Source organism: Leuresthes tenuis, unplaced genomic scaffold (genome assembly GCF_036924035.1).
Source record: "Leuresthes tenuis unplaced genomic scaffold, fLeuTen1.0.hap1 SCAF_20, whole genome shotgun sequence".
NCBI lineage: Eukaryota > Metazoa > Chordata > Actinopteri > Atheriniformes > Atherinopsidae > Leuresthes > Leuresthes tenuis.
Genome location: NW_027325374.1, coordinates 33,142,536 through 33,170,080, shown reverse-complemented (window position 1 = coordinate 33,170,080; position 27,545 = coordinate 33,142,536). Strand labels below are relative to the sequence as shown.

Sequence of the window (27,545 nt, the reverse complement as noted above, 5' to 3'; positions counted from 1 at the left end):
TTTCGATAAAGCTTATAGTTAGGGATGGCTCAGGTAATCCTGAAACATCCCATAGTTAAGCTGCTATAGGCTTAGACTGCTGGGGGACCTCATCTGTCACACCTTTCCTCACTTTGCTCTCTTTTTCCACCTGTTTAATTTCAAAATTGATTTTATGTACATGTGACATTATTGTGGTTATTAACTTGTGTTTCCCTGTTCCAACAGATATCCTTTGAATGGCGTTATGGTGTTTTTACCCCCTCTTTTCCCTCTTTTCTGTCTTCTCAAACCCCAGCTGGTCGAGGCGGATGGCCACCCTTCCTGGTTCTGGTTCTGCCAGAGGTTTCTTCCTGTTAAAAGGGAGTCGTTCCTTTCCACAGTCGCCACAGGCACGCTCAGGACGGGAGATTGGACTGAAGACAAGTTTCGGTGCAATCTGTTGGTTTCCTTAGCTAGGATATTAATTTTTGAATTGGCTCTATATGAATGAATTGGATTATTTTGAAATTAATTAATCGGATTTCATTGAATTATGATCACAATGAATTGAATTCCAATTGGCTTGAATTGGACTATATTATTTAAGTGCCTTGAGATGACAATTGTTGTAATTAGGCGCTATATAAATAAAACTGAATTAAACTGAATTGAATTGAATTTGATGACAGCGTTTCCTCAGAAATATGCTCTCCATGAAGGCACCATTAAAAAAAGTGTTAATTCTAGATAAAACTCATAATCATTTTATGTTTTAGTAGTAAAACTATGAATATAATATCAATATAATATATAATAAAGATAAAAATATTGGTATCTTGTGAACCTGCCATAGTTTTGAATAATTTTGCATTTTGAGATTCAGTTTTCTATTAAATTCAGTTCATTTCAGTTCAACCTACAGCTTTTGGGGCTCCTGTCTTTTTAACTCTTTTGTCAGTTGTTAATCTAGCCTTGTTTTTAAAGTACACTGTTCAGGCATAACTGTGTATACATGGGTATGTCATATTGAAGCACAAAAAGGCTTAAGGCTGAACATTATGTTTTTCATAAAAGGTCTGCAATTATATGCTGCTTTTCTTGTCAGAACAGCACAATTCATATTCACAGACATCCACTCACATCGATCCTCTCAGTCTATAGATCCAACACTTATTTACAAATTGATAAACACATCAGAAACATCTTGGGGTTCAGTATCTTGCCCAAAGACAGTGTGACACATCTCTTCTCCTAATCCACAGCTCATTTCCATTTATAGATACAGAGTTACAATATCGAACTTAAGTTTTACTGATTCTTTTTTTTTTTTAAACGTTAATATTACTTTAGGCCATACAATAATTCTGTGCCCACTAGAATTTTTGCTTCTTCAAAGCTTGGAGACATTAGGGAAGCTATTACTGAAAAAAACGTATTTTCTAAAAACACAACAAAGGCAGAAAGCAGCAGAGGAGTGAATCATGACAGAAAACAGGGTACCTTACATATGTATATGTGTTTAGTATACAAAAAATTTAATTTTTCACCACACAGACAAGTAAAGTAATAAAATGACAAACGTATACGAGTCATCTTACATTACATACATACATGGCCAATGCATTTCGTCATACAACCTCTCCAAAGAATTACAGTGGGTCAAATAATCAGCTAACTTCCATGCAATAATAGTACTTTGTTGTTTTTTTTTCTTTTGTGTTTCCCAGCTACTTTTCAACACCTTAGCGAGGCTGGACCACAGACATAATTCAACCACATAGCTGTGTCAACCAAGGACAGCATGAGTGTCATCACACAAGAGAGATAGTCACACTGTAGGTCTGCAACTATACAGAAATGTCATACATTTGCAATCTGCATTATTTGCCACAGTGACAAACTCCACAGAGTTTGGCCCATTTATTTTACACTGTTAGCAACTATAATCCCCTTTAGTGTGAATGGTTTTAATTTTAACTGTTAAATATTCAGGTACATTTAGATATTTATAACCTATTTATTTTCTGAGGATTATTCTTTAAATCACAATGAGATGTCACTAATCCATTTTTTCTTTATTTATGTCCATATATTGTGGAAAACTCCTGTGTATTACTACAATATGAAATAGTACCAAAAACTGGACACTAAAAAACTTGTATTAAAACAATACTGTCTTTTATCACCACCCCAAACTGCCTCACTGCTACTGACATGTGCCTTTTCACACACACAAACACCAGCTTTATATACACACATGTGACACACACACACACACCCTCATACAGAGGAGCAGATATTACATCTAAACAGCAGGATAAATTAAGACAGAACATTTTAAGACCCATGCAATCTTCTCCCCCTCCAGAGGCAGAACTCGGGTAGCAACGTTGTACAGCCCCAGTGTTTGGCATGCTTGTTTTGTCCACAATTAAATGAAATTGCCCATAGACACTTGACTAAGATCAGGTGCTTGCTGCAAGTAAGACCACAAGATTTTTTCAAGAAACAGATTTGTTTTCTTTATAAAAGGATAGCAGACTTAAAAGTACTAAAAGTAAAAATATAATGCACAAGGTGAGCTTGAAATGTATTATTAAACCTTGTAAATGGCAGTTTTCAGCCACGTATAGCGTTTACTAAGCAAGCTCTTCTGATGGGATAAGCTGGGGCTGAAGATCTTTTTATCACAGTACAACAAAAAAGTCAAAACTGAGCCTTCCCACTGAAAATATTTGTAGAATTGGGGGTAAGTAACCCCCAAAGTTAGAAGTCTGCTGCTCCTCCCTCATATAATCCTCAAGGGAAAAGAATCACCATTGTCTTTATCAGTCCTGTAGGTATTAACAATACTGTTGTGACTCAAGTATCGTCTGATGGACAGGGCAAGAAATACAAACAGACAGACAACCATTATAGTTAGTCATGGCAAGTGTTACTTATAAGGTTGAGCACAAAAGCTGATGCTTGGTTTGATGTAACCCTTTACATGCTTTAACTTTGTCCAGTGTTTTTGTGGAACAACAAATGCAGACCCCAGATTTGCTGTGTTATCATACACATGTTAGATACAGTGGTTTGGCAATATGCAACAAAACTTCAATTTTAAAAAAGTCTTCCAACAAGAAACTTTTAGGGTACTCTCTTTAACAAAATGCCCCAAAGATAATGCAATAAAGCCATGTTAAATGAATTTGTGAATGCCAAATTTACTAATGGGACAAATCTATTTAGCCCTCAAGGTTTCCAAGTTAGTTTGCATTTGAATAGTTTAAATGCCAATCATAATCAAAGAAAAAACATCAATTTGCTACCTCTGAGTGAACCTAAAAAATACCAGTAGATAATCTGACACTGAAATTATGACTCGACCAAAGATCCTGATGATTACCTCACTGAGCAAATGCTATTACAACTAAGAAATTATGGCAATAGCTACAATACTGTAAAAGCAGGCAGTAGTTTTCTGATCTTAGATTAGAAGCTGAGGGTAACTTCAAAAATCTGAAGGCATATTAGCAGTTTTTATCAAGTCACCATTGCATTAATTCAAGCAAGCATGGCTGAAAAAGAAGAAATGTTGCAGTATGAAGACCACTTCTAGAAACCTTTGCAACAATTTGGCAACATGATCTGATTCTATGAGTAAAAAGTAGTTGGACAGTCAGTGCAAATCATAATCAATCAACCAACAACCACTAGCTAACCATTAAGTGAACTTTCCACACTGCGTTCACGGAGAATCTATGACCATATTTAGCAATGGTAATAAAAATATTTAAAAAAAAATCTGATTAAATATTGGTTTAGCTACCAATATAGTTTTGAAAAAACATCAATACAAAGAAAGCAATCTCAGAATTGCCCACTTGCTCTCATTAGTTTTCCCTCTCAGCCTCTAAGAGAAGAAGTGGTTGTTGTTGTTCATGGTGGTGTAGTGTTAAAACAGTGTTTCCTCTTCAGAACATGGTGCATCTCTTCCCTCTCTTCTTCACAGGTGGAGGGCAGAGCACAGCTCGGATGGCCTCATCAAATACCGTCTTCAGGCCTCGCTGGGTCAACGCCGAGCACTCCAGGTACTTCACAGCCCCTGAGAACAGGAAGAGGATGTAATGGGACAACATTAGTAGTGTTTTTAGTTTGGTGTTGTCCTGAAAGATTCAACATAGTTCAAATATACTTTGTTTTTGGGCTGCACAGTGGTGTGGCGCTTAGCATCGTTACCTCACAGCAAGGTTCAAATCCCAGCTGGGGCCTTTCTGTGTGGAGTTTGCATGTTCTCCCCGTGTATGCGTGGGTTCGCTCTGCGTACTCCAGCTTCCTCCCACCACTCAAAAATATGCATGTCAGGTTAATTGATAACTCTAAATTGACCCTAGGAGTGAATGTGAGAGTGGATGGTTGTTTGTCTCGTGATGGACTGCTGACCTGTCCAGGATGTACCCCACCCATTGCAGAATGGCAGCTTGGCTCCAGCCCTCGTGACCCTGAATTGGGATTAAGCAGTTATAGAAAATGGATGGATGATAAATTTATCTTATTTTGTGGCAGTGTTGCTGCCGGCTTCCTCTCAGGCACAGCTGCAGATACTATTCCAAAATAATACCACTCGCGCACTCACACATATGTCCAGCACTCACCTTGTTAGTTTGAGCATGTCGACGTTAAGGTTTATTTCATGGAATATGTGTGGAGCTGGGTCCAGGGAGAAGAGATAAAAAAATCTCTAATAGATTGAAGGATCTTCAGGCAGACACTGTTTTACTCGACAGCAGCTGTTCTCAGCAGTTTCCTCATATGTACACAGGCTGTTACAACTCCAGACAAAGAGATGTAGCCATAAGCCATAAGAAGAGTAAATTTCACCGTACACAATACAGTTCTAGATCCAAAAAGCAGATTTATAATAGTTAACTTATCTATCCAAAATATGAATTTATGCACTGATGACCCCTCATTTTTTCATTTCACTCTGATCCCTCAGATAACACACTCATCATAGGAGGGAACTTTAACATGGTATTAGACTCAGGAGTAGACAGACTCAGTACTTCAGGAAGTCAGCGGAACTGGCAGTCCACAAATATTGTTAAACAATACATGAATGATTTAGGTCATGATAGTAATAGTAATAGTAAGCCCATAGGAATGATTTTGTGATGCTTGGCGCTCCCACCACCCCACTCTTAGAGAATACACCTTCTACTTACCAGTACACCACTCATACTCAAGAATAGATTATTTCTTGATTTTCTGATTACCCTGATTTGATTAATTATTTCAAAAGGGAATGGTCTGTATATTTAGGAAATAATGACCTGCCAGGAATGTCAGTGTGTACTCTCTGGGAAGCAGGAAAAGCAGTTATGAGAGGCAAAATAATCTCTTTTTTATCAAATACGAAAAAGAGGGAAAGTTCAAGAATATTAGAATTAGAACTCAGGATTAAATCATTAGAAGTTGCCTACAGTGCCTCCCAAGAAGAACACATACCGAATGAATTAAGGACAGCTGCACTTGAGTTAAATTAAACAAACAAACACAGTTTCTGATAAAAATACTTTGCTTGGAGAACTTTGAGCATGGCAATAAATCTGGAAGGTTCCTAGCTAACCAACTAAAGAGAAACAAAGAGAAAACAACAATCACTTCTGTTAAGGACTCAAAAGGAACTATCCCCCATGACCCTGATGTAAGCAACAATGCTTTTAGGGACTTCTATAAAACCTTACATTCATCACAAAATGATCCACCAGACAGTGAAATAGACCATTCTTAGTAACATCAACCTGGCTTGAGGTCTGTGAGGACCTATCAACATGGCTCAAGTGTAATATTTCTGCATGCCCCACTCTGTGCATACTGGGTGACTTAGATGACATCAACATGGAAATGAACTCAGCACAGTCCTTACAGTGTTATGTAATGCAAAGAAAACTATTCTCATCCTTCTTTCTACACCCCTGTGTCTTGGCCACTGCCTGGGATGGGAGGGGGCCAGGACAATTCATGTAAAACCTGTACCATATATTTTGCATGTTTATGCACATACACACACATACACACATTCATTCACTCAGTCACATACTTATCATACAGTTGTTGTATCATCCTGTGGTTTCAGACCATCCCATATCCACAGTTATGTTATATGTACTTGCTGTTGTTGTTGTTGCTCTTTGTGGGTTTTTTTCTCTCTGTCTGGCTACCTGCAGATGTTCCCGATGGTTCTCCACCAGGTTTCCCCACAGAGGTCATAGGATGTTTTCTGTTTGGTTTCTACAGATGTAGCAGTTACTTGTCTGGTTTTGTCTTATTTTTCATTGCCTTCTCCTATCATTTCTTCCTATCTCTGTCTCGTTTTATTTTCTTTTTCATTTTTCTTGCTCTCCCTCTTTCCCTGTCCTCCCAAGTTGGCATTATTATATGTAAAGAATTGTAAAATAAATAAATAAATAAGCAGTACTTGGGAATCATTGGTTATCTGGTACTCGCCCAGATACCAGGAAACACAGATAGGATCAGTGGTAAAATTATGTCAATAGAAGGAATTCAGTAGGTTGTTAGAAGCTCCAATGCAGAACAAAGCAGTGCTGTGTTTTTGTCTGTCTTTGTGTAGGTCTTGAAGAGAAAAAGAGAGTAGTGTATATTTTGAAGAAAAAATAAATGAAAATTGCTTGTACCTGACTATGAAACAAAATAACTAAGTGAGTGAATAGATGAAGAATTAAGCTTGCTGTAGCAAAGTTTTAAGCATCAGATCTAGTTATATGGGTCACCACGTGGGTGGTCAAACGTGATGCATCAGCCTTGCCCTGGGCTGTCACCATGCCATGTCTATACGGTGGCTAAGCACCATTACGAATTTAAGATTAATTGTGGCCAGAAGATTAGCATACAGCATATGGTTGATGTGTGATAAGTGTGAATACTGCAGTTGAAAAAGTGTAAATAAAATGATAATAAGTGCACTGTATATATGTATATAATATATATGAACTCCTAAGTAAAAAAGGCAAGGCAGTAAATTAATAGGTAAAGAAACTGATAACAAAATCTCACATTAAAGTGAGAAAGGGAATTCTGATCAAGGCAAAGGTTATTGATAGATTATCAAAAGTGATGTAAGAAAACTTCATATGAGTATAAACAAGTAGTTTAATGCTGACACAGGTGAACTGGTGAAGAAAACTTTAAGGAAAAAGGTTTTTGTTGTGGACTGCTGGATATAAGCCAAAAAGTGATACAGGCTCACAGAAAAGAGAAACACAGACAAAAGTGTTTACTTCTGACAAATAATTAAATCATCAACAACATGCCAAACACATATGGGAAATATTAACCCGTTGAAGAATAAAATCATATTTAAACCTACTAGATGAATGATCAAGGGAAGCCGAGATCTCCTTTGCACTGGGCTGTTTTCACTCTGTTTCCCAACAGCGTGTTTGTCTTAATTTGAATTTACTCAGTTAAAGTTTCATTTTTACGTGTAGATTTGGATCATATTCATAAATTCTAATAAAATATATACTGGTGTGGCCGGTGTGGGACCTGCCTGCTGGACAGATTTTTGAAAAAGGGCCAACAGTTATGAACCTGCATGAATGAAAAAGAAGAAGTAATTCTAGGTTTGCTAACTAGGATAATCAAGAAGTGAAAAGTTTTGCAAAAATAATAAAAATAATATTGTTGAAACCTGCTGCATTAAATGAACAATAAGAAGAAGAAGGAGTGAAGTAAAAAATGATTAAATAAATACCTATTTTCAATAATTGAAAAATTTGGCATTAGCATAAGCTGGAAAAAGATGAGTCTCAAAGCAAAAAGAAAGGTGCTTTAACACCTGCAGAAATTATGATATTAAGATATCCCAAATGAAAAGGAAGAATGTAGAAATGTATGAGAGAATGGCATAAAAACACATTGTGGCCACAAATGGACAAATCATTGATCCTTTGATCCAACCTTATGGGACCGTATGGAATCTGTGTGGAATAAAAGTAGGAGACAGGCTTCAGTGGTGTCAACAATACAGGCAATTCCAGCTGAAGTTGCTTTCCCACAAACACTAGTGATCTCTGCTGCATGGTCATAGATTCTCCGTGAACGCAGTGTGGAAAGTTCACTTAATGGTTAGCTAGTGGTTGTTGGTTGATTGATTATGATTTGCACTGACTGTCCAACTACTTTTTACTCATAGAATCAGATCATGTTGCCAAATTGTTGCAAAGGTTTCTAGAAGTGGTCTTCATACTGCAACATTTCTTCTTTTTCAGCCATGCTTGCTTGAATTAATGCAATGGTGAGCCCACCATATCAGTGACCATCCAAGATCGACAATATCAATTTATGGTGGACACAGGAGCCACATATTCCTGTACTGGCAGAGAAGGGTCCGGACTCCCCCATCGACAATATTAGTTAAAACATTATGTTTCTCTGCAGAAACACAAGTAATCCCCATGACAGAACTGGTCCCCATGAAAATTGGTGGAAAGACTGTATGTGCCCCAGTCGATTCAACTTATACATCAATCAACCTGCTGGGAAGAGATATACCGTAACCCTCTTCCCTTGTCTGTCCTTGTGTCGTTTTACGTTGTTTTGGGCCGTCTTCAAGCTTCACCAGATTCCAAGAAAGCCCCCTGAAGGAAACAAACCTGTATCTCGTTCAACACTAAATATGGCCAAAGGGATCATATTTCTTACTATAAACACTGCTTTCTATGCATCTCAGCCCTGTAAAAATTTTAAAGAGGACTGCTGGTGAGAACGGAAAGAATCCAGCTATTCCATCTCAATATAGCTTCCTTTAATAGTGTACCAAAAATGTGATGTCAAATCCTTTTAGGATTACAGTCAAACAACCTCATGTGACAGCAGCACCCCAGAACGGAGATTGCCCATCTGGCTACACAGTGAGATGTATGAACAATAATTGAGCGAGACAGTTGGTGGACGCAAAATATAAACCTCCTTGGAAATATTTTACAGCGAGTGACTGTGTGCAGGAATTAGAACTGCTCTATGCTGAACTTTATTTTGCTTGCTTGTTCATATTGCGTGTACAGCCAAATAAGCGCTGTACAGATATCAACATTATAGCATTCATCAGTATGGCTAAGTAGGAAGCCTCATCTATTTTTCTGGGACGTACATCACGTCCTGCTTCACATGCACTGTGACCAACTCTGCCACTCTGGAGCACTTTGAGAATCTATCTCCATCTGAGAATCTCTGTCAGGGCTCTAGCTCTTGTGGGGGAGAGCAGGGCCTTGACAGTGCTCGCACCACATATTCTTTTGGGTTTCTTTGCTCCTGTGAGCTGCTAACAGTGGACGATCCTAATGTTAATGTTAAAGGTCTTAAAGAATTTTTCAGTTCAAATATCATATGTACTGAGTTTTGATAGTTTTTAATTTTTTGGTTGAGGGTTCACACTATTTGCTTTTTCAGTTTTAGCTTGATACTGCTTCATTTATTGAGATTATCGGTTTTTCATGTTGTAGTGATAATTTTTTGTCTTCATTTTATTATTTTTGTGATTTCTTTGATTCATCCTTGATTCTGCTATTATATACTTATATTTATTTCCTTATTATATTTTCTTTAATTTCTGGGTGAATTTGTTTTAATTAATCATTTAATTTTATTTTAGTCATTTTAATGTTGTTAATTATGTGTGATGATAGTTTAGGTTTTTAGGTTAAGTTATTTACTTATCGAATCATTGATAAGTAATTTCAATGGGGATATGTGGGGGAGAGCGGGCCTTGAACCTGCTCGCACCATATTTTGTTTGGGGTCAGAATGTTCTGTGTCGAGACGATGACGAAGATGTTGCGGCAATCAAAGACACAGTGGTGCTGGACAGAGATTGGGTTTTGGCCACGTACGCACAGAATGACATCAGGAAGTAGAAGAGGATCTCACAAATTGTTGTTGTTTTCACTGAGACCTGGCTGAACGAAACCGTTATGGATGACGTTATTAGCATAGCAGGGCTAACAACACACTCAGTGGCAAGACACAGGGCAGAGGCTTATACATCTACATCAATAATGAATGGTGCAAGGACACAAATAAGACCTTCTCATACTGTTCACATTGAGATTCATACATTCAGGCTTTGGCAGTCAAATGCTGCCCCTTCTACCTCCCATGAGAATTCTCAGTTATATTCATCATTGCTCTTTATATTCCCCCTGATGCAGACACCCTCTATCACCGCATCAATGATCTGCAAAGAACCTATCTTGAGGGAGTTATCATTGCTGCTGGGGACTTCAACCAGGCCAACATGAGAAAGGTTCTCCCTCATTTTTACCAACATGTGGACTTTGCAACCAGAGATGACAACATAAAAGCATACACAAACATCAAAGCAGCACTCAAAGCAGCCCCTTGCCCCCATGTAGGCTCATCAGACCACATCTCTGTCATGCTGATGCCGGCATTCAGACCTCTGCTCACCAGAACAAGGCCCTCCTCAAAACTGGTGAGTGTATGGTTAGAGGGAGTCATGACAGCACTGCAGGGCTGCTTCAAATGCAGTGACTGGTCAGAGAGGCTGCCACCAAGGACCAGGAGGTTGATATTGAGGAGTATGCAACAAGTCCATTGCAACAAGACACATCACTGTAAGGGCAAATGAGAAACCATGGATGACTACGGAGGTGCGAGACCTGCTGAGATCAAGAGATTCCACTTTCAAATCTGGAGACACAGTTGCCCTGAGAACAGACTGACTAAAAGGGCCTATGGACACAAAATCCAAGACCATTTTCAGGACTACAGGAACAGCAGGAGACTGTGGCAGGGAATTAAATCTGTCACAGACTATAAGACCATTCCTCAATCCTGTGATGTGAACACCGACTTCCTGAACCAACTCAACAATTATTTTGGATGGTTTGAGGCACTAAAACAACATGCCTGCGCCGAAGGCCACACTACATCATGAGGAACAGGTGCTGTGTCTTGACCCAGCTGAGGTCTGCTGGAACCCTAATGAGGAATAATCCAATGTGGAAAATCTGGTGGTCCTGATCAGATACAAGGCTGTGTGCTCAAGGAGTGTGCAGAACAACTGACACATGTCCTTAAAGACATATTCAACATCTCCCTGCGCCAAGCGGTTGCGCCATCCTGCTACAAAGCCTCAGCAATCATCCTGGTTCCTGGTACCAGCAATCTGAGTTCAAGTCTCGGTGGAACCAAAACTATTATGAAATGTTCCTGTTCATTGATGTAAAGCCATGAGTCCACAAGCCACTCATTGGTAAACCCTGCACTGCTGGATTTGTACTTCATGAATAACTTCAATGAACCAGAGATGTGAAACCACCTCAGCATTGCTCTAAAAAGACTTCGGATCTGCTGAAGAAGATGACTTAAAAAAAATTGGTAAAACCAGCTCACGTTGTGTGGGCCACTTTCCATCTCACCTCGTGCCCTTTTGTGTCACTGGTGACAAGCATTGTGCTTTCTAATTGCACATTCCTTCTGGTTGTTTACAGGATTTGTGCCAATATTATGTGCACACAGGATGGCCTCGATCTGGAGTTTCCGGAGGACTTGTCACCTCATGCAAAGATGCCATCACTACATCAAAGAGAAACAACTGTGTCAGCTGAATCACAAGTTTTTTGGCTAAAAATAAACCCACCTGAATCATGTTTGAAGTGAGAATGGGAAGAATGGATGGAAAAAATGGATACAAGCTCAGTTGGTGCTGAGCTGCATGATAACCATTTCTCCTGCTACACTGCACTGCTGTTTGATGAAAATCAAAGCCATGAGGACTATAAAAAATGTTGGGATGAACTCATCAACCAAAATACATTTCTCATTCAACTTGAGGACAACTAATTGGGCCACAAGGTGCTGCAGCAGCTCAGACTCATTAATGGACTACAAGAATGGTTCCAAGTCCTGAACTCCACTCCTCACTTCTCACTATTGATAGCAAAATAATCAGACAAACCTGGCCCAATGTTAAAATAATCTCTACAAGTCATAAAATGGATGCTAACAGAATGTAAGTAAATTTTTTTGCTGACAAATGCTTCTTTAGAATTTCCACTAAAATAGGCTTAGATGAGGTAATTGGAGAAAAGGTATTACTTCCCTCATTGTCCTGTTACAAATGCCCTGACAGCTGAACATTAAAAATCATTAGAGCAAGTACTCTTAAAAGTATGGTCACAACACATAAAACTGATGCAAGCTTGGTAAAATTTGCCTAACCACTTAGGACTGAAGTCAAACGAGGAGCACAGTTACCAAATCTAAAACAGTACCAACTTAAACAAGAAGCAATGAATAGTATTAAGCCCACCACTGAAGATCTGTTAAAAGCAGCAGTGCACCAAGAGAGCATGTAACACTTGCAGTTTACTCATTAAAAAGCCACACTCAAATTATTACAGAGCAGTGCCTGACTCGAAAGCCATAAATACCATAGTGGTTGAAGAAATCCTATAGTGGTCCCTGACCCACATATGTTGTTGTCAAATATTCCTCCAGGCACCCAGTGGTACACAGTCATAGACTGGTGCTCTGCATTCTTTAGTGTTCCTATTCATCAAGACTAACAGCATTTGTTTGCATTTACATATCTGGGGAACAATACACTTATCAATGTTTGCCTCAAGAGTTTGTACACTCACTCTTAATATTCAACGGACGCATGGTTTCACTCAAACCACTGCACTCGGTACTGACCTCACTCAGGTCCAGCTCACCAGCCTGAGGCTGATGACACAGATGAGCATGCTGACACTGGCAAGGAAGAGGATGTGCAAGACACCCAGGGAGCGCAATAGTTCTATATGATAGTAGCCATTATAATATCAGAGATATTGAGTATATGCTTTGTTTCTGTCGTCTATAACTAACAATGGCGGAGCCAGGAGGAACACATTGGATTGAACAGCAGCAACCCCAAATACAGCAGTAATGCATGACCCACAGTAATCTGACTGAATCATTATTCAGCCACTATTTAGTCACTGAGCAAAATTACTTTTGGTCTGCCTTAAAAAGATTCTAGCAAACCGTCAGATGCCTCAGGATGGCGAAACGGTGCTTTGCCAACGTTTAGAATGGGGGCAGAGTCCTGCTGAACTCGACTGTAGATATAATCTGGCATCTCAACTCAACTGATTTGCCTTCCACACTAAAAGCAGAGACCTGGAAGTTTAGGGGGATTCACCAATCACTGCAGCTGAATTTGCTGGTTAAACGACTCCATGGCTGCAAGGCCCCGGGGGTGGATGAGATCTGCCCTGTGTTCCTTAAGGCCCTGGATATTGTTGGGCTGTCTTGGTTGACACACCTGTGCAACACTGTGTAGAGGTCTGGGACAGTGCCTTGGAACTGACAGGGTGGTCCCTCAATGTAAAAAGGAGGATCAGAGGGTGTGTTCCGGGGGATCACATTTCTCAGCCTTGCTGGGAACCTGAGGTGGTGGAGAGAAGAGTCAGGCAGGTAGTCGAACCTCAGATTCAAGAGGAGCAATGCGGTTTTTGTCTTGGTGGAACACTGGACCAGCTTTTTAACCTCACAAGGATATTGGAGGGTACATGTGAGTTTCACCAACCAGTCTACATGTGTTTTGTGGAGTTGGAGATGGCTTACGACAGTGTCCCTCATGGTGTCATGTGGTAGGTTCTCTGGGAGTATAGGGTATCAGGCCTCTTTTTACAGGCTATTCGGTTCCTGTACAACTGGAGTGAGAGCTTGGTTTGCATTGCCAGCAGTGTGTCAGACGCAATTCAGGTGCCTCAATTCTGTTCATAACTCTTACAAACAGAATTTCTATGAGCAGCCAATGGTTGGAGGCTTTCCTATTCAGTCATTTTATGTCTGCATTTTTGCGTTTTGCAGATGATGCAGTCCTGATGGCTTCGTCGAGCAGAGACCACTAGCTGGCACTGGGGCGTTTTGCAATCGGGTGTGAAGCAGGGTCTGAGGCCATGGTCCTCAGTCAAAAAAGGGTGGATTGCCCACTCCAGGTTGGGGGTGACTGCCTTGCTCACAAGTGGGGTTAAAAAGGAGCAGGAGATTTACTGGCAGTAGATTGACCCGTACCAGTCAATCTACTTTTCAACCCTCACGTATGGTCACGAGCTGTGGGTAGTAACCTAAAATTATTAGATCAATACAAGTGTCGGCAATGAGCTTCCTCCGAAGGGTTGCTGAACTCACCCTCAGGGATAGGACTAGGAAATTGGCCATATGGAGGGGGCTTAGAGGCACTGTTCTTCTGCATCAAAAGGAGCCAGTTGAGGTGGTTTGAGCAAGTGGTCAGGATGTCTTCCAGTTGTCTTCCTGGTGAGGTGTTTCAGATCCAGGACCCGCTAGAGAGACTATATGTTTTGGTTGGCATTGGAAGCACTCGTGTCCCCTCAGAATAGATAACATTATTAGACAGCATGGCATAAATTTCCATTGTTATGCTGATGATACTCAACTGTACTTATCTATGAAACCAGATGAAACCAATAGGTTGGTCACTCTACAAGCCTGTCTTAAAGACATAAAGACCTGGATGACTCAGAACTGTCTGCTTTTAAATTCAGACAAAACTGAAGTTGTTCTCTTTGGACCTGAGCACTTCAGGGAGAAATTGACTGGTTATACAGTTACTCTAGATGATATTTCCTTGGCTTCTTGTTCTACAGTGAGGAACCTTGGAGTTATTTTTGACCAGAATTTATCATTTGACGCACATATAAAACTGGTTTCTAGGACTGCCTTCTTTCTCCTTCGTAATATTGCTAAAATCAGGAACATCCTGTCTCAAGGTGATGCAGAGAAACTAGTTCATGCATTTGTTACTTCAACACTGGACTACTGTAATTCTTTATTATTGGGCTGTCCCACATATTCTCTGAAAAGGTTCCAGCTGATCCAAAATGCTGCAGCCAGAGTTCTGATGAGAACTAACAGGAGAGATCATGTTTCTCCAGTTTTAGCTTCTCTTCATTGGCATCCCTGTTAAATTCAGAATAGAATGTAAGATTCTTCTCCTCACATATAAAGCTCTTACTGACCGAGCTCCATCATATCTTAAAGATCTCATTGTAAGATATTTTCCTAACAGAACACTTTTCTCTCAGACTGCAGGTTTACTTGTTGTTCCCAGAGTTTCTAAAAGTAGAATGGGAGGCAGAGCCTTCAGTTATCAGGCCCCTCTCTGAGGAACCAGCTGCCAGTTTGGCTTCAAGAAGCAGACACCCTCTCTACCTTTAAGATTAGGCTTAAAACTTTCCCTTTTGACAAAGCTTACAGTTAGGGATGGCTCAGGTGACCCTGAAACATCCCATAGTTAAGCTGCTATAGGCCTAGCCTGCTGTAGGGCCTCCCATAATGACTGTCACCCCATGTATGCAAAGGACAGGGGACTGAATCAAAGTTTTAATCCAATCTGGTCGTTTCCTTAGCTAGGCAACTTTTTTCAAATTTGGCATTGCATGACATGAAATAATTTAGATTTTAATGTATTTGATTTTATTGTATCATGATTGAATTACAATTAATTGGACTATAATTGGCTTGAAGTGGACTGTATTTTTCAGGTGAGGTGAGATGATATTTGTTTTGATTTGGCACTGTACAAATAAAACTGATTCAACAAAATTGAATCTTGCAATACAACGATCTGTAAAATATGCAAGGTGCATGACCTTTTATAATTCTTAAAACTGAAACAGTATTTCAGATAAAGTAGAACATTTCATACTTTTTTTTTGTCTGTTCATGACCACCCTTTACAGCCTAACAACAAATTTATATCTCCAGCTGTGAATGCACAGGGCTCTGTTGGAGAGCAAACAGTACTGCATTAGGCTGGTTTAAGTCATACTTATCTGATAGATTCCAGTTTGTTAATGTAAATGAAGAATCTCCCTCAGACATCAGAGTTAGTTGCAGAGTTCCTCAGGGTTCTGTGCTTGAACCCATTCTTCTTACTCTGTACATGCTTCCTTCCATCCATCCATCCATCTATTTTTCTATACCCACGTAATGCAATTCAGGGTCACAAGGGGGATCGAGCCTATCCCTGCTCCCAATTTGATTGAGAGGCGGTGTACATCCTAGATAGATCACCAGTCAATCGTAGGGCCATCAACAACAATACACACTCACTCCTTCGGGACAATTCAGGATCACCAATTAACCTAATGTAACCCAGGTTAGCTAAACCATAAGCTTAACCTGAGAAGGAAATTGTTGTTTTACTAGATGTTTCATGTGTTAAAATATACGTTTTTCTAAGTTGCACTTGAAAGCAACATGTTTCCAACTGCACTTGAAGGCAGTTTCACCATCCAACCAAACGAAAGGCAGGTAGCCTTTTAGCAACCAGTTAGCATGCATGTTGTGCCTATTGTGTAGGAGGCAAGTCTGTACGCAAGCTTGAAGGCAGTACTCAGCTGAACAAAAGCGCTAAGATATTGATTGTAGTAAAACAATACCGCAAATCCTTTAAGTTACTGTTAGCTCCAACTAGTTACTTTGTTCACAGTTTAGTATTGTGCTCGAGCAGTTACACAGGTGAACCGTCTTTGATCTTGTGAGAGCCGAGAGTCCCCGATGGCGCTCAGCACTGGATCAGATCTTTTGGAGACCTTTAGTCTGTTGGAGAGGATCCAGAGCCTTGGATGGAGTGATTCGGGATCATTCTGTGATTCATAGATGGGAAGCCCCCCAAAGATCCTAAAGAATCTGGATTGACTCTTAGTCACTAATTCCAATTGGTGGTAGTGTCATAGTTCAGTCATCCAACCATCAGTAATTTTCCATTGATCCTGCTTCTGCCCCACTCAGCCTGTCAGCCACACACACCTCATCAGTTCACTTCATTCACCTGTGCACACAGCTGCCTCTCATCACATGCAATCAGCCCAGCATATCGTCACCAGCTCCACACTCTATCCTTTGCCAGATTGTTCTTTTCCATGCAAGTCTTTCCAGCGTTCTCCTGCCAGCTTTACCGGTACCGACCTCGCCTGTCCCTGATTCCCTGCTTCGTCTGCCTCCTGGTAATTCGACCCAGCCTTCTGTCGCTGACCAAGAACTTTGTCTCTCCTCTCCTCTCCTGGTTCCTGTTTGCCGGTTTCTAAACCGTTTGTCTGTCTGTCAGAGTCTCAGTAAAGCCTTGAACTTTTTACCACTGTCTTCTGACTCCTTTGTACTACAATTGGGTCCATACACCACCCGTTACAGGTAGGGCCAACCTGGTTGGCAGGATTGCCACACACCAAAAAGAGTTGGCACGTGACTCTAATCACCCTATCAGAGAAACATTTGGAGGGAACACAAACAAAACAGTTACCGGTACAAAGGAAAAACAACTCATTTTTTTAAAGGCGCCATTTTCTTTTCTTTATTATTTTTCATATAATTGTTTATATAAATGTTGTAAACTTTTGTTATACAGTACTCACTAAAATAGTTTACTTTTGCAATTTACTTACTTTGCAATTTACTGGTTGGTGTTGTTCATTGTTCGGCTGTTCAGGACTATGGTAATTGAGTTTTCTCCGAACCTAGCCATTCAGTATATATACTATAAGTGGGTTATACTAACATGAGTGTTTTTGGATGGTAGAAGGAAGCTGGAGTACCCAGACAGAACACACGCCTGCATGGGGAGAACGCCACAGAGAAAGGCCCCAGTCAGGATTCAAACCAGGAACCCTCTTGCTGTGAGGCAACAATGTGCACATGCTTCCATGAGGTAATATTATTGGACAGCATAGCATAAATTTCAATTGCTATGCAGATGATTATCAGCTATACTTAGGGTGACCAGATGTCCTGCATTTTCATTAGTTTTCACATGTCCCGCATTGTTATTGACAGTCAGACTCCAGTTCTGAAATGTGTGTTTTATAATCTGGCATTTATCAAATGGCTGTGTTGAGAAAGCAGTGAGGGCTGTCATCAGGGGGCGGGGCGGGCTGTTTGACCAACAAAAAACAATGCAAATCAGGTCAAAATGGCATCGGCATGCAGCACGAGATCTGGTCGGAAAGGGAGGAAAACATGACTCGTACAATTAAGGAAAGAAAATGCAGCTACAACAAAGACTGGGAAACTATCTACCCCTGGGTGAAACCAGTGCAAGGCGAGTCTGGTAAAGTTAGAAAAAATACAGGAAAGCCATACCCTTCTTGAAGCACTATGATTTAACAATTTTACTCCTGACTGTCTATTCTGTTCAATTGTACACAGTCAGGTGTGTTAACTTGAGAGCCACTGTGAAACAGTATGAAAGCTCCATGCTTACTATGTTTTCTTACGTAAGAGAACTTGGGAAAATTGCATTTAAATAAGATACGTTTTTATTTAAGTTTTTATTTACAGCCTGTTATGTGCTACTAAATCAACCAGATGGCAAAGCATAGTAATGTTACAAGCTATGGGGTAGAATAGAGAGGGTTATTTTTTTTTAAGTTATTTTAGACCACCTCGATGCATAGGTATCCCACATTGTTTCACACAGACATAGTCTTTGTCCCACATCTGGTGAATTGGAATCTGGTCACCCTAGCTATACTTATCTATAAAACCAGATTTAACCAATCAGTTGGTCAGAATACAAGTATATGTTAAAGACATATGTCTTTAACATATACTTGTAGTCTGACCAATATAATAATAATTTAGACATATATTACATTTAGACATATAATAATTTAGATTTTAATGTATTTGATTTTATTGCATTATGATTGAATTACAATTAACTGGACTATAATTGGCTTGAAGTGGACTGTATTTTTCAGGTGAGGTGAGATGATATTTGTTTTGATTTGGCACTGTACAAATAAAACTGATTCAACAAAATTGAATCTTGCAATACAACGATCTGTAAAATATACAAGGTGCATGACTTTTTATAATTCTTAAAACTGAAACAGTATTTCAGATAAAGTAGAACATTTCATACTTTGTTTTCTGTCTGTTCATGACCAACCATATTTGGTGGCCTCTACTGGTGTTTTTTTTGTCAGCCTTTACAGCCTAACAACAAATTTATATCTCCAGCTGTGAATGCGCAGGGCTCTGTTGGAATTTTGCTTTTATGACAGTGGAGTTACATCCCACATCAAAGAGAGCCAAAGAGCAAAAAAATGGCCAAATCTCTACAGATGCTTCAAATGACAAAGCTTCAGAGGTGTATTTTGGAAAAGGCCAGACAAGCCTTTTCCTCCAGCTTCCAATCTTTAAGCAAAGCCTTACTATACATGTACTGATTTCAGCAACATACCTTTGCCATCTAAACCAAAAATAATCAATTAGTCTCTTTATATCAGTGGTCACTGACACCACAGGAATTGTAGTAAATAACGCAAAAAGCACAATACTTGCATTTTCCTCTATTTGCTTAGGATTGTTTATTATTCAAGTTAATGTTCACATTTCTGGAAAACTTTCTTAATGTGTTCAATAATAGTTGGTTTCTGATTCCAGCAGATTTTATTAAGTGACTTTTGAGACCTCACTTCTTTGTCACTTATTGCAAAACCATAAAACCACACTACTAATTATATTTAGTAAAATAAATGGTGTCAAATGTTATTACAGAAAACAGGTGCAGTTTAAATACAGGTGTACGCAGTCTCACCAATCTCTCTTGCCATAGCCAGACCCTGGGGATAGGTGATGGGGGAGAGCTTCTTATCCCGCAGCCTCTCTATGGTGTCCTTGTCATCTCGTAGATCCAGCTTGGTTCCCACAAGGATGATGGGTGTGTTTGGGCAGTGGTGCCTCACCTCAGGGTACCACTAAGGTACCACAAGCATGCACACAAGTGCACGTATGGATATACAAAGAACAAAGTCAGAGGGAGAGGGGAAATAGAACAGTTAGCTGGATGCAAAGGCAGAGCATTGTCGGCCAATCCATCAAGACATTGAACATACTTGAAGTGTGACAACAAAAATAAGATGTTTTTAACAGCACAAAGCATCCTAAGGCAAATAAATCTCCAGTCATAATTTGTCACATCATATGATGAGAATCCCCTTCAGACCAGAAACATACAGACTTTGCAGAGGGAGGCATGACCTTCTGGAAAATGTGATTTCATATGAAAGCATCTCATGATGCTCAGCAGACCAAACCACAGCTGGTCCTCACACTCCCTCTACAGAGTGTCTGCACACCTCCAGGCCTCGGTTTACAATGTCTTTCTGTACCCCTTCCTCTGAGGGAGTGAGTTCAAATCCAGACCATTCTAAGCTGAGGACTGAGCAGGTGTGGCAGCTGTGTCATAAACCAGGTGAAGCCATAGATGTGCCTCCTTGTGGTCAGACTCGGCATGGATGGGGACAAAGGGAGGTGATGGGTGGTCAGTCAGCGTACTGACCTTAGCTCGGACGTTCTCAAAGGAGGCCGGACTGACCAGGGAGAAGCATATCAAGAACACATCCTGGGAGAGAATCAGAGAGATGGCTAGTTGAGAGTGAGATAAGTGTGTGGTGGTGAAGGGGGGTTGGGTAGATATTGGTGTTTCTATTAATGGAATTATTGGAAGCTAGAGAGTGTACCTCAATGAACACTTTTTTATATCACAGCAAAAGGAGTTCAACTTCACATATTGCTGTCTAAACCTGTCAATCGTAGAGGAGACTTTTTTATTTTACAGTATATCTTATTTTGCCATGTAATGTCTAGGTGGACATTCCTGTGCTTTCACATTAGTAGTGATGTGGTCAACATCACCCAGCAAAGTAGTTGGAAGGGAAAAAAGTTGCCAGCAGTGTACACTGGAGCAGTTAGGAGGACGGCAGAGACGGTAATGAAACAAACTCTTTGAAAAAGAAAAAAAAGAAACGTGTTGCTAATGCAGAGGATTACAGTTTAAAGTCTTTTCTAAATGAAAAGACATCTTAGGCAAACAGGTCAGTCATTGATGAGACTTTTCTTTAATGAAGAGTGCAGAGTGAAGGTGCTGAGTGCAGACAACAATGGGGTCTTACTGCTCAAACACAGTAATGTTGCAATGAAATATTTGGATTAGGATGTGCTAAATCATAGAGAAATTGTTGTCATGTAACCACTGACATTCTAAATCTCAATTGTTTCTAAATGTGAGCAGTGGGTTAGTTAAATGAATAAAGCATTGCCAAGCTGGCTGCCATCATCCTGGGGTTAGGGGAAACACTGCCTGTTTGATCTCACCGATTGTTCAGAGTACTCAAAAAACCCAAAGCTATACAGTGAGCTGGTGCAGGTTCAGAATAGTGGTCTGCCTACAATTTGCTCACATCAACACGCGATGGCATTTTGTTGCCACTTAGGGGCAGTCTAAAAAATATGTGGAACAATCTGAGCTGTGGGCTGCTCCTGGTTGGTCTGCTGGTCCTTTCGCTTTGCACTGCTGTGGAAAAGTGGATGAAGACTTGCTTTGTGATGGAGTGAAATTAAGTGTTAAATAATCAAGATTGTCATGTTAATTATTCAACACATCAACATTAATGGACAAACACAATAGAGGTGGCTTGATTTAAAATATGACTACTGTTCTAGCGTGGAGCCACACTAGTGGCAGTCTGTTGCAGAAGCCCTGGACATATTGTGTCTTTCTTTGTATCTTCTTGACATTTTTTTCAAATGAGCTTTTTTTCTGTGAAAAGAATGCATTTTGGAATTCCTTAATTTTTAAAAAAAATCTTTCTTCTGTGCATCTGTTGTGATGTGTAACCATGACAATGCTTGGTCTGAGGCCCCAAATTTGTGGAGATATTGAGAATGCAGAGCAAGATCTAAACAGAGAAAGTTTAAATCACTTACTCCCTTGATCGTCATGGGGAATGTTAGACCACTGGTAGATAAAATATATGAGCTTGGAGCTCTGATAAAGACACATCAGTTTAGTTCCACCACTGTTTACGTTACCACTATAAAGCATGCTTGTTGGCCTATTAAGGACTGAACTGTTATAAATTTGTTATTGATTGATGGAGCCATTAATAGTGTTTAGTTTAAGTCTGAAAAGGGTTTAAATGAGTACAAAGATCCTCTAACACAATAAGGGTTCTGTTCTGGTGGATTTATTTATCTTATTAGTAGCTCAAGAGAGTATCTGTCATCTGTTTGTCATCTCCTTCCTTCAGTTTTAAACTCAGTGTTTTAAATCTTTACTGATGGTTTTTTAAAGCTCTCTTTCTGCCTAATCTTACATGTGTATATGGGTCTGTTTGTTGACTTTGTGACTATACTCCATGCCATGTCTCAAGGGAGGTTGGCATATAATTCATAATCTTACTAAAACAAGACCTATTCAGAAGGCCCTTTGCTGTCCAGTTAGTTAACTTGCCCATACTACTAAGATTTTTTGTTAAAGCCTTTCATTTATCACTGTGGAAATAACTTGTGTTTTCAATTTGACCATATTTGGGAGAAATATGGATCTGTTGGATAATATGTACAGATTTAACGTGTTGCCCAGCTCTGTGGCATTGGTGGCAATACAGAATATATATGACAGTTAATTGGCAATATGAAATTGTAAATAACAGGAAAGGCTTGCATCAGAATATCTTTTTTAATTCAGCTTGAAATGAGACGTGTGGCAGAATAGTTTGCTGTGCTGTTTTTGGTTATTATTGTTACTATTGTTTCATAATAATCGTGATAACTAGAGATTCTCTTGTTATATAATAATAGTCAGCTGCTTAAATAATTGGTCTGTTTTATACTATACTCGTGTTTGCCAGTAGACGGCAGTAGCAGCTTTACTATGTCAGTCATTTGAGACTTCACAGGGAGTTTCCTTCCAGAACACTTGACACAATGTTGGGGACAAGTAGACGAGTCATCACAACTATTTGAAATAACTACAACATTCTAATGTCAGCAGACACAGAGTTGGCATTATCACCAACACGCCAACACCAACACAACCAATTTCTATAGCTTCCAGAAGAAGAAGTCTGTCACTGAGATGAACTGCACTTCCTGTGGGGCCCTTCAGAATAAAAGCACTAAAGCTCTTTTTCAAAGTAGGTGGAATCGGACAGCTGTACTGTCCAAAAGGTCGTGCTTTGCATCAATCAAATCACAAGAATCTCAGCTTCCAACAGTTTGTTGCCTGTACACCCACTTATACAGCTGATAGTTCACTGGTGAGCTGTTGGAATTTAGGGAGTTAAAATCTTAAAGAAGTCAGAGGTGCTCTGATACTGAGCTCTGTAAAATTATTTTTACTTCTCTCATATCACGCCTTTTACAGAACTGAGCTTACTGACATGTTTGTAAATTATTCTGCAATAAATGAGACTCAGATGAATCTGAATCATGTTATTATGTGAATAGTGTTGTAATAATGGTGATTCTAAATGAATCAATTAGGGATTCTACAGAAATATTACTAGATGTGCTGATGTTGTATTGTGGCTCAGCTGACAACAGACTGTGACATAGACTACACATTCATCTACATAAAGAGCAGGTACCTGAGATCTGATCACAGGTGCTCACTCAGGACATATGTGTCCACTTGTGATTAGATCACCCAGGACGCATGTTGGCACCAAATGCAAACAGGACCATGGTAGCCATTGGTGTGTTGACTCATAAAGCACTGCCACTGATCAGCTCCAAAGTTTTGAATCTGCATAGCTTTAATACATTATCTTAAAACTAATTCTAAAAAGTGCAGCTATATGCTTAATAGAACCACGTTGGATTTTATGTCTATGAACAGGTCATACATTAGCATGCTTATTTCAGTAGGTTCCCTGTAATATGAAAAGTTGTGAGTAAGTGCATCTGATTGCGGGGAAGGAGTTTGAATACCGTCTGTGGGTAAGACAATGGTCTGAGCCTATCGTAGTCCTCCTGTCCTGCTGTATCCCAAAGGCCCAGATTCACTGGCTTCCCATCCACCATTACATTGGCAGAGTAGTTATCAAAGCTGTAGAGGAGTGGACATCACACTGAGTAAGCACAAGTCGCTAAAAGGTATAAATTCCCTTGTATAGACATACATTTTTCCATACATACATAAATATATATATTCATACATCGTTCATATATAGGGTTGTCTATATTTTACTTTGTATACCCCATTTACTTTCTATATAACCTGTCAAAAAATCACATAATAATCAACAACTCTATGATGTGCAAAAAAGGCACCTGTTTTATTCAGAAGAACCTCAGCTCTCCAATATGTCCACAGGTTGGCCGTGTTTAAAGCTAATACTTTACAAACAATATGGTTAAAATCTCAATAACAGGTAACTAATTGACACTATTTTCACTAATTAAAATACCATTTTAAACATTTCAGATTGTGATTCATCACCCTCACAGACATTTATTTACCCGATTAATCTGCAGTACAACAAATAGTAACATGAGAAGATTAAAAAACACAAAGTACACTCAGATGCTGAAACAACCTATATACAAAGTACGCTGACAAACTGTGAAAGTGTACCATGAAGAACTGGGTTAATGTTAATTTTTAAAAAGCATCCTCACTTTCTTTTTAGAGGCTGGGGCCTTTGCACAATACTAATGTATGAACACTCAGCTTTGAATCACTGTATGGTCCTGTTGTGTGAATGTGAGTTGTGTTTCACTCACACAGTAGGGATGTATTCCCCAGGGAAGGCATTGGTGGTGTAGCTAATCAACAGACAGGTCTTTCCCACAGCCCTGAGGAAAAAGAACAACAGAGGGTAAACAAGTGAAAATGTCAGCACTGGTCCCATACTCATATAAACTCCACACAAGTGTGAGTTTCGTCTGTATGTTTGAGTGGATGGATGTCTGTACTGGTGTGTAAAGTCAGGCTACTACTCCCCTTCACTAAGTGCCACACAGACACTGACCTAGATTCATGTTGCCGAGGGACACAGTAACCTTGTATGATGCACCCCCTCCCATCCACCCACAAATGCACATACTCGTACTCATCCACATGCACAGGCACAACATGCTCACATACTGGACACATAACATTACTCCCCTCCTACACTGCACTGATACAGGCTGCAGAATGCTCAGCAGATTGATGATGGCATAGATTAGTATAGGCTTTGTGCCTATGCATGAAGCAATAACATCACAGCAAATGGTGGTGACCCAGAGTCAGTTTCTTTGGCCGGGATGAAGAGAACGTGAACACAAGACAACAATGTGGGAGAGAGAGGTTGGTGTTTTGATTCAAAACAGATACTGATTCATCTTCATAGAAGAAACAAAGTGACCACTGCTTTATGTTCTTCTCACTAAAGGAGCCCTGATGTTACACCAACATACAATAAAGTTGAGGGCAGAAGGGTTAGGGTTAGGGTAGCCCATTTTCCTACACAGCATCCTCCCATCATCCATCTGTCCGTAGACACATCCCCATACCCATTACTGGGCCTGAAACTGCCCCAGAGCACCTGGAGGCTGAAGTGCTGTAGTATACAACTTTGGTTTCATGCCTGGCATGACAGCATTTTGCTGTACAGTACCACTTATTGCACCAGCAACTAGATAAAAACACACACTTTCTCCATAGTAAACACAGTTAAGACAGTATTGTCATTTCAAATACAGCTTACAGGAAAAAAGCCTCTTCATTAGATACAGTAAAGGGTTCCAAAACAAAGCCATGAGGGGGAGTGAGGAAGAAGAGATAAAGTGTACTAGCAACACACAGGACAAGAATAAAGATCAGAGTGGATTTTACTGCTGGAGAGAACTCAGAGACAAAAAGGACTGACAGACAGACACAGAGTTAGCTTCATCGTTGCTGTCAGTAAGTAATAACTGATGAGCTCTCTGGTTCTGACCCGTTTGCTTTGCTTGGTTCTGTCTGTGACGCGCAGGTTTAAATGAATTAAAAGAATATGATCATACTGCTCTGTGTAGGCTGTAGATCAGAGGAGATGTGGTTGATTCCTGTAATAAAACTAATGAAACATTTACTTCAGTGCTCTGTGTCGTGACGAACAGGAAATAACCAACAACTTAGAACCTTGTGATTATCATCTCTGTTTCACAGATGAAGCCTCAGTTAGCTCCTCAGTTCTGTTTCAAACCAACATGGAAATAATTTCTTATCACATAAAAATGTTTGCTCAGTTTTAGCAAATTTCACAGCAGAATGGAAGTTTGTAGCCTTCCAAAATGTTCTGTAATTTATACAATGTGCATTATGTTGATTTCACACGTTCACATTCTTTAAAAATGTAACTCAGAAAAAGCAAACTGTGTTACAGATCAACAAGGACATTTTTCTTTGTTGTTCTTTCTTCTTGTGAGCATGTTTGTTCATCACGTGTCATAGAGTGGAAAAAGATGTGGTCTTATTTTTGTACGACCCCGTAACATGACCCTATTCTGTCTTTTGACATTGTTGGTGGCTTCTGGAGATGTTTTTTATTTGCCTTTGAAGCATGACAACGTGTACAGCTGTGCATGTGCAAAGTTCAGATAGAGGTTGTTTTCACAAAAATGGTGGTACATCCAACTGTAGGGGGAGCCAAAGAGCAGAAAAAGGGCCAAATTCTTCAGTGATACTTTAAGATGGCATCCTCCACACATTTACTCCTGCAGGCGCTAATAGGCAGGCTAAGGAGGACTCCCTCTCATTGGTATCCACATGATTTTTTTAATACTCTTTTAAGGGATAAATTAAATTTGAGGATCCTCAAAAGTTTATTTCTGCATGATTCATCTGTCAAATTCTGAACGGTACTATCTGTACTTCAGAGGATTGGTGTCAGAACTTTTTCACAAGTTCAGAGATAAATTCCAGTATCAAACATATTAAAGCAAGGGTTGATGCACAATTTCTGACCTCACATATTCTAGAATTGACCAACACTCATATTCAATTCTATCTATTAACATAACTACAAAAAATTAGAAAAATTCAAAATTAAGTGAGGTCAGAACATGCATTTACCCTTGCTTTAATATTTAATCCACGGAATTATATGATTATTCTCTCATTTTCAGAACTGACTTCAAACTGTTGGGATCTAAGAGAAGGCTGAATGGATGCAGAGTTACAGCAGCGGGGGCCTGCAGCCACTAACAGGGCCATAAATTCCTTAGCGTGCATCAGCACTTCAGCCTGCCTCCAGTGGCCTACGAGGCGTGTGTGTGTTCCTGCACAGCATCCCGAGGATCTCCGCTCCTACCTTCATACTGAACGACATCAGCAGCAGCCACATGGCAGATAACTGAGGACATCAACCGAATATCGGAGAGCAAAAAAACGAGTGAACGACAGATCGACAGGCTGAGCCCCAGCCCATTTTCCTACATAGCATCCTCCCATCATCCATCTGTCCATAGACGCATCCTTGAATCACATAAGAAATGTGCTGCCGCTCTGTTTCTGTGAGCGTGCTCTTACCCGTCGCCGACCACCACACATTTGATAGCTTGCATTTGTACAGGAGCTGGAAGATTCCCCGGTAACCGGTGCTGACGAGTTCAGAGATCCTGCAGTCTGCACTGAGGTCTCGGATGAGAGCAGCGAGTTCGTCCGCCTGACGACTGAGCTGCAGTGAAAGAGGTCGAAGACGAACAGTGCCGATTTTTTTCGA

At 40.0% G+C, this 27,545-nt stretch overlaps 1 protein-coding gene across 2 annotated transcripts; it reads right to left on the bottom strand.

Moving 5' to 3' along the window:
* Window positions 1-1,458: 1,458 nt before the first annotated feature.
* LOC140278098 (ras-related C3 botulinum toxin substrate 3) lies at window positions 1,459-27,545 on the bottom strand. 2 transcript variants are annotated; one of them, XM_072373009.1, is made up of 6 exons: window positions 27,353-27,541; window positions 24,580-24,651; window positions 23,785-23,902; window positions 20,351-20,413; window positions 19,607-19,766; window positions 1,459-4,051 (listed from the first exon to the last, which is right to left on the bottom strand). In XM_072373009.1, exons 1-6 carry the CDS (start codon window positions 27,385-27,387, stop codon window positions 3,921-3,923), a joined length of 579 nt encoding a protein of 192 aa, XP_072229110.1. In that variant the 5' UTR covers window positions 27,388-27,541; the 3' UTR covers window positions 1,459-3,920. The 2 variants fall into 2 exon arrangements, with proteins under 2 accessions (XP_072229110.1, XP_072229111.1); XM_072373010.1 differs by lacking the exon at window positions 20,351-20,413 and having other exon boundaries at window positions 27,353-27,545.

Bases quoted from the DNA above. Each gene is read 5' to 3' on its own strand.
- LOC140278098 (XM_072373009.1), bottom strand. From the start codon at position 27,387: ATGCAAGCTATCAAATGTGTGGTGGTCGGCGACGG. The intron at 23,903-24,579 runs GTGAGTGAAACA...ACTCCTCTACAG, and splicing joins GGGGAATACATCCCTACTGT to CTTTGATAACTACTCTGCCA. The intron at 20,414-23,784 runs GTATTCAAACTC...ATTCTCTCCCAG, and splicing joins CATTGTCTTACCCACAGACG to GATGTGTTCTTGATATGCTT.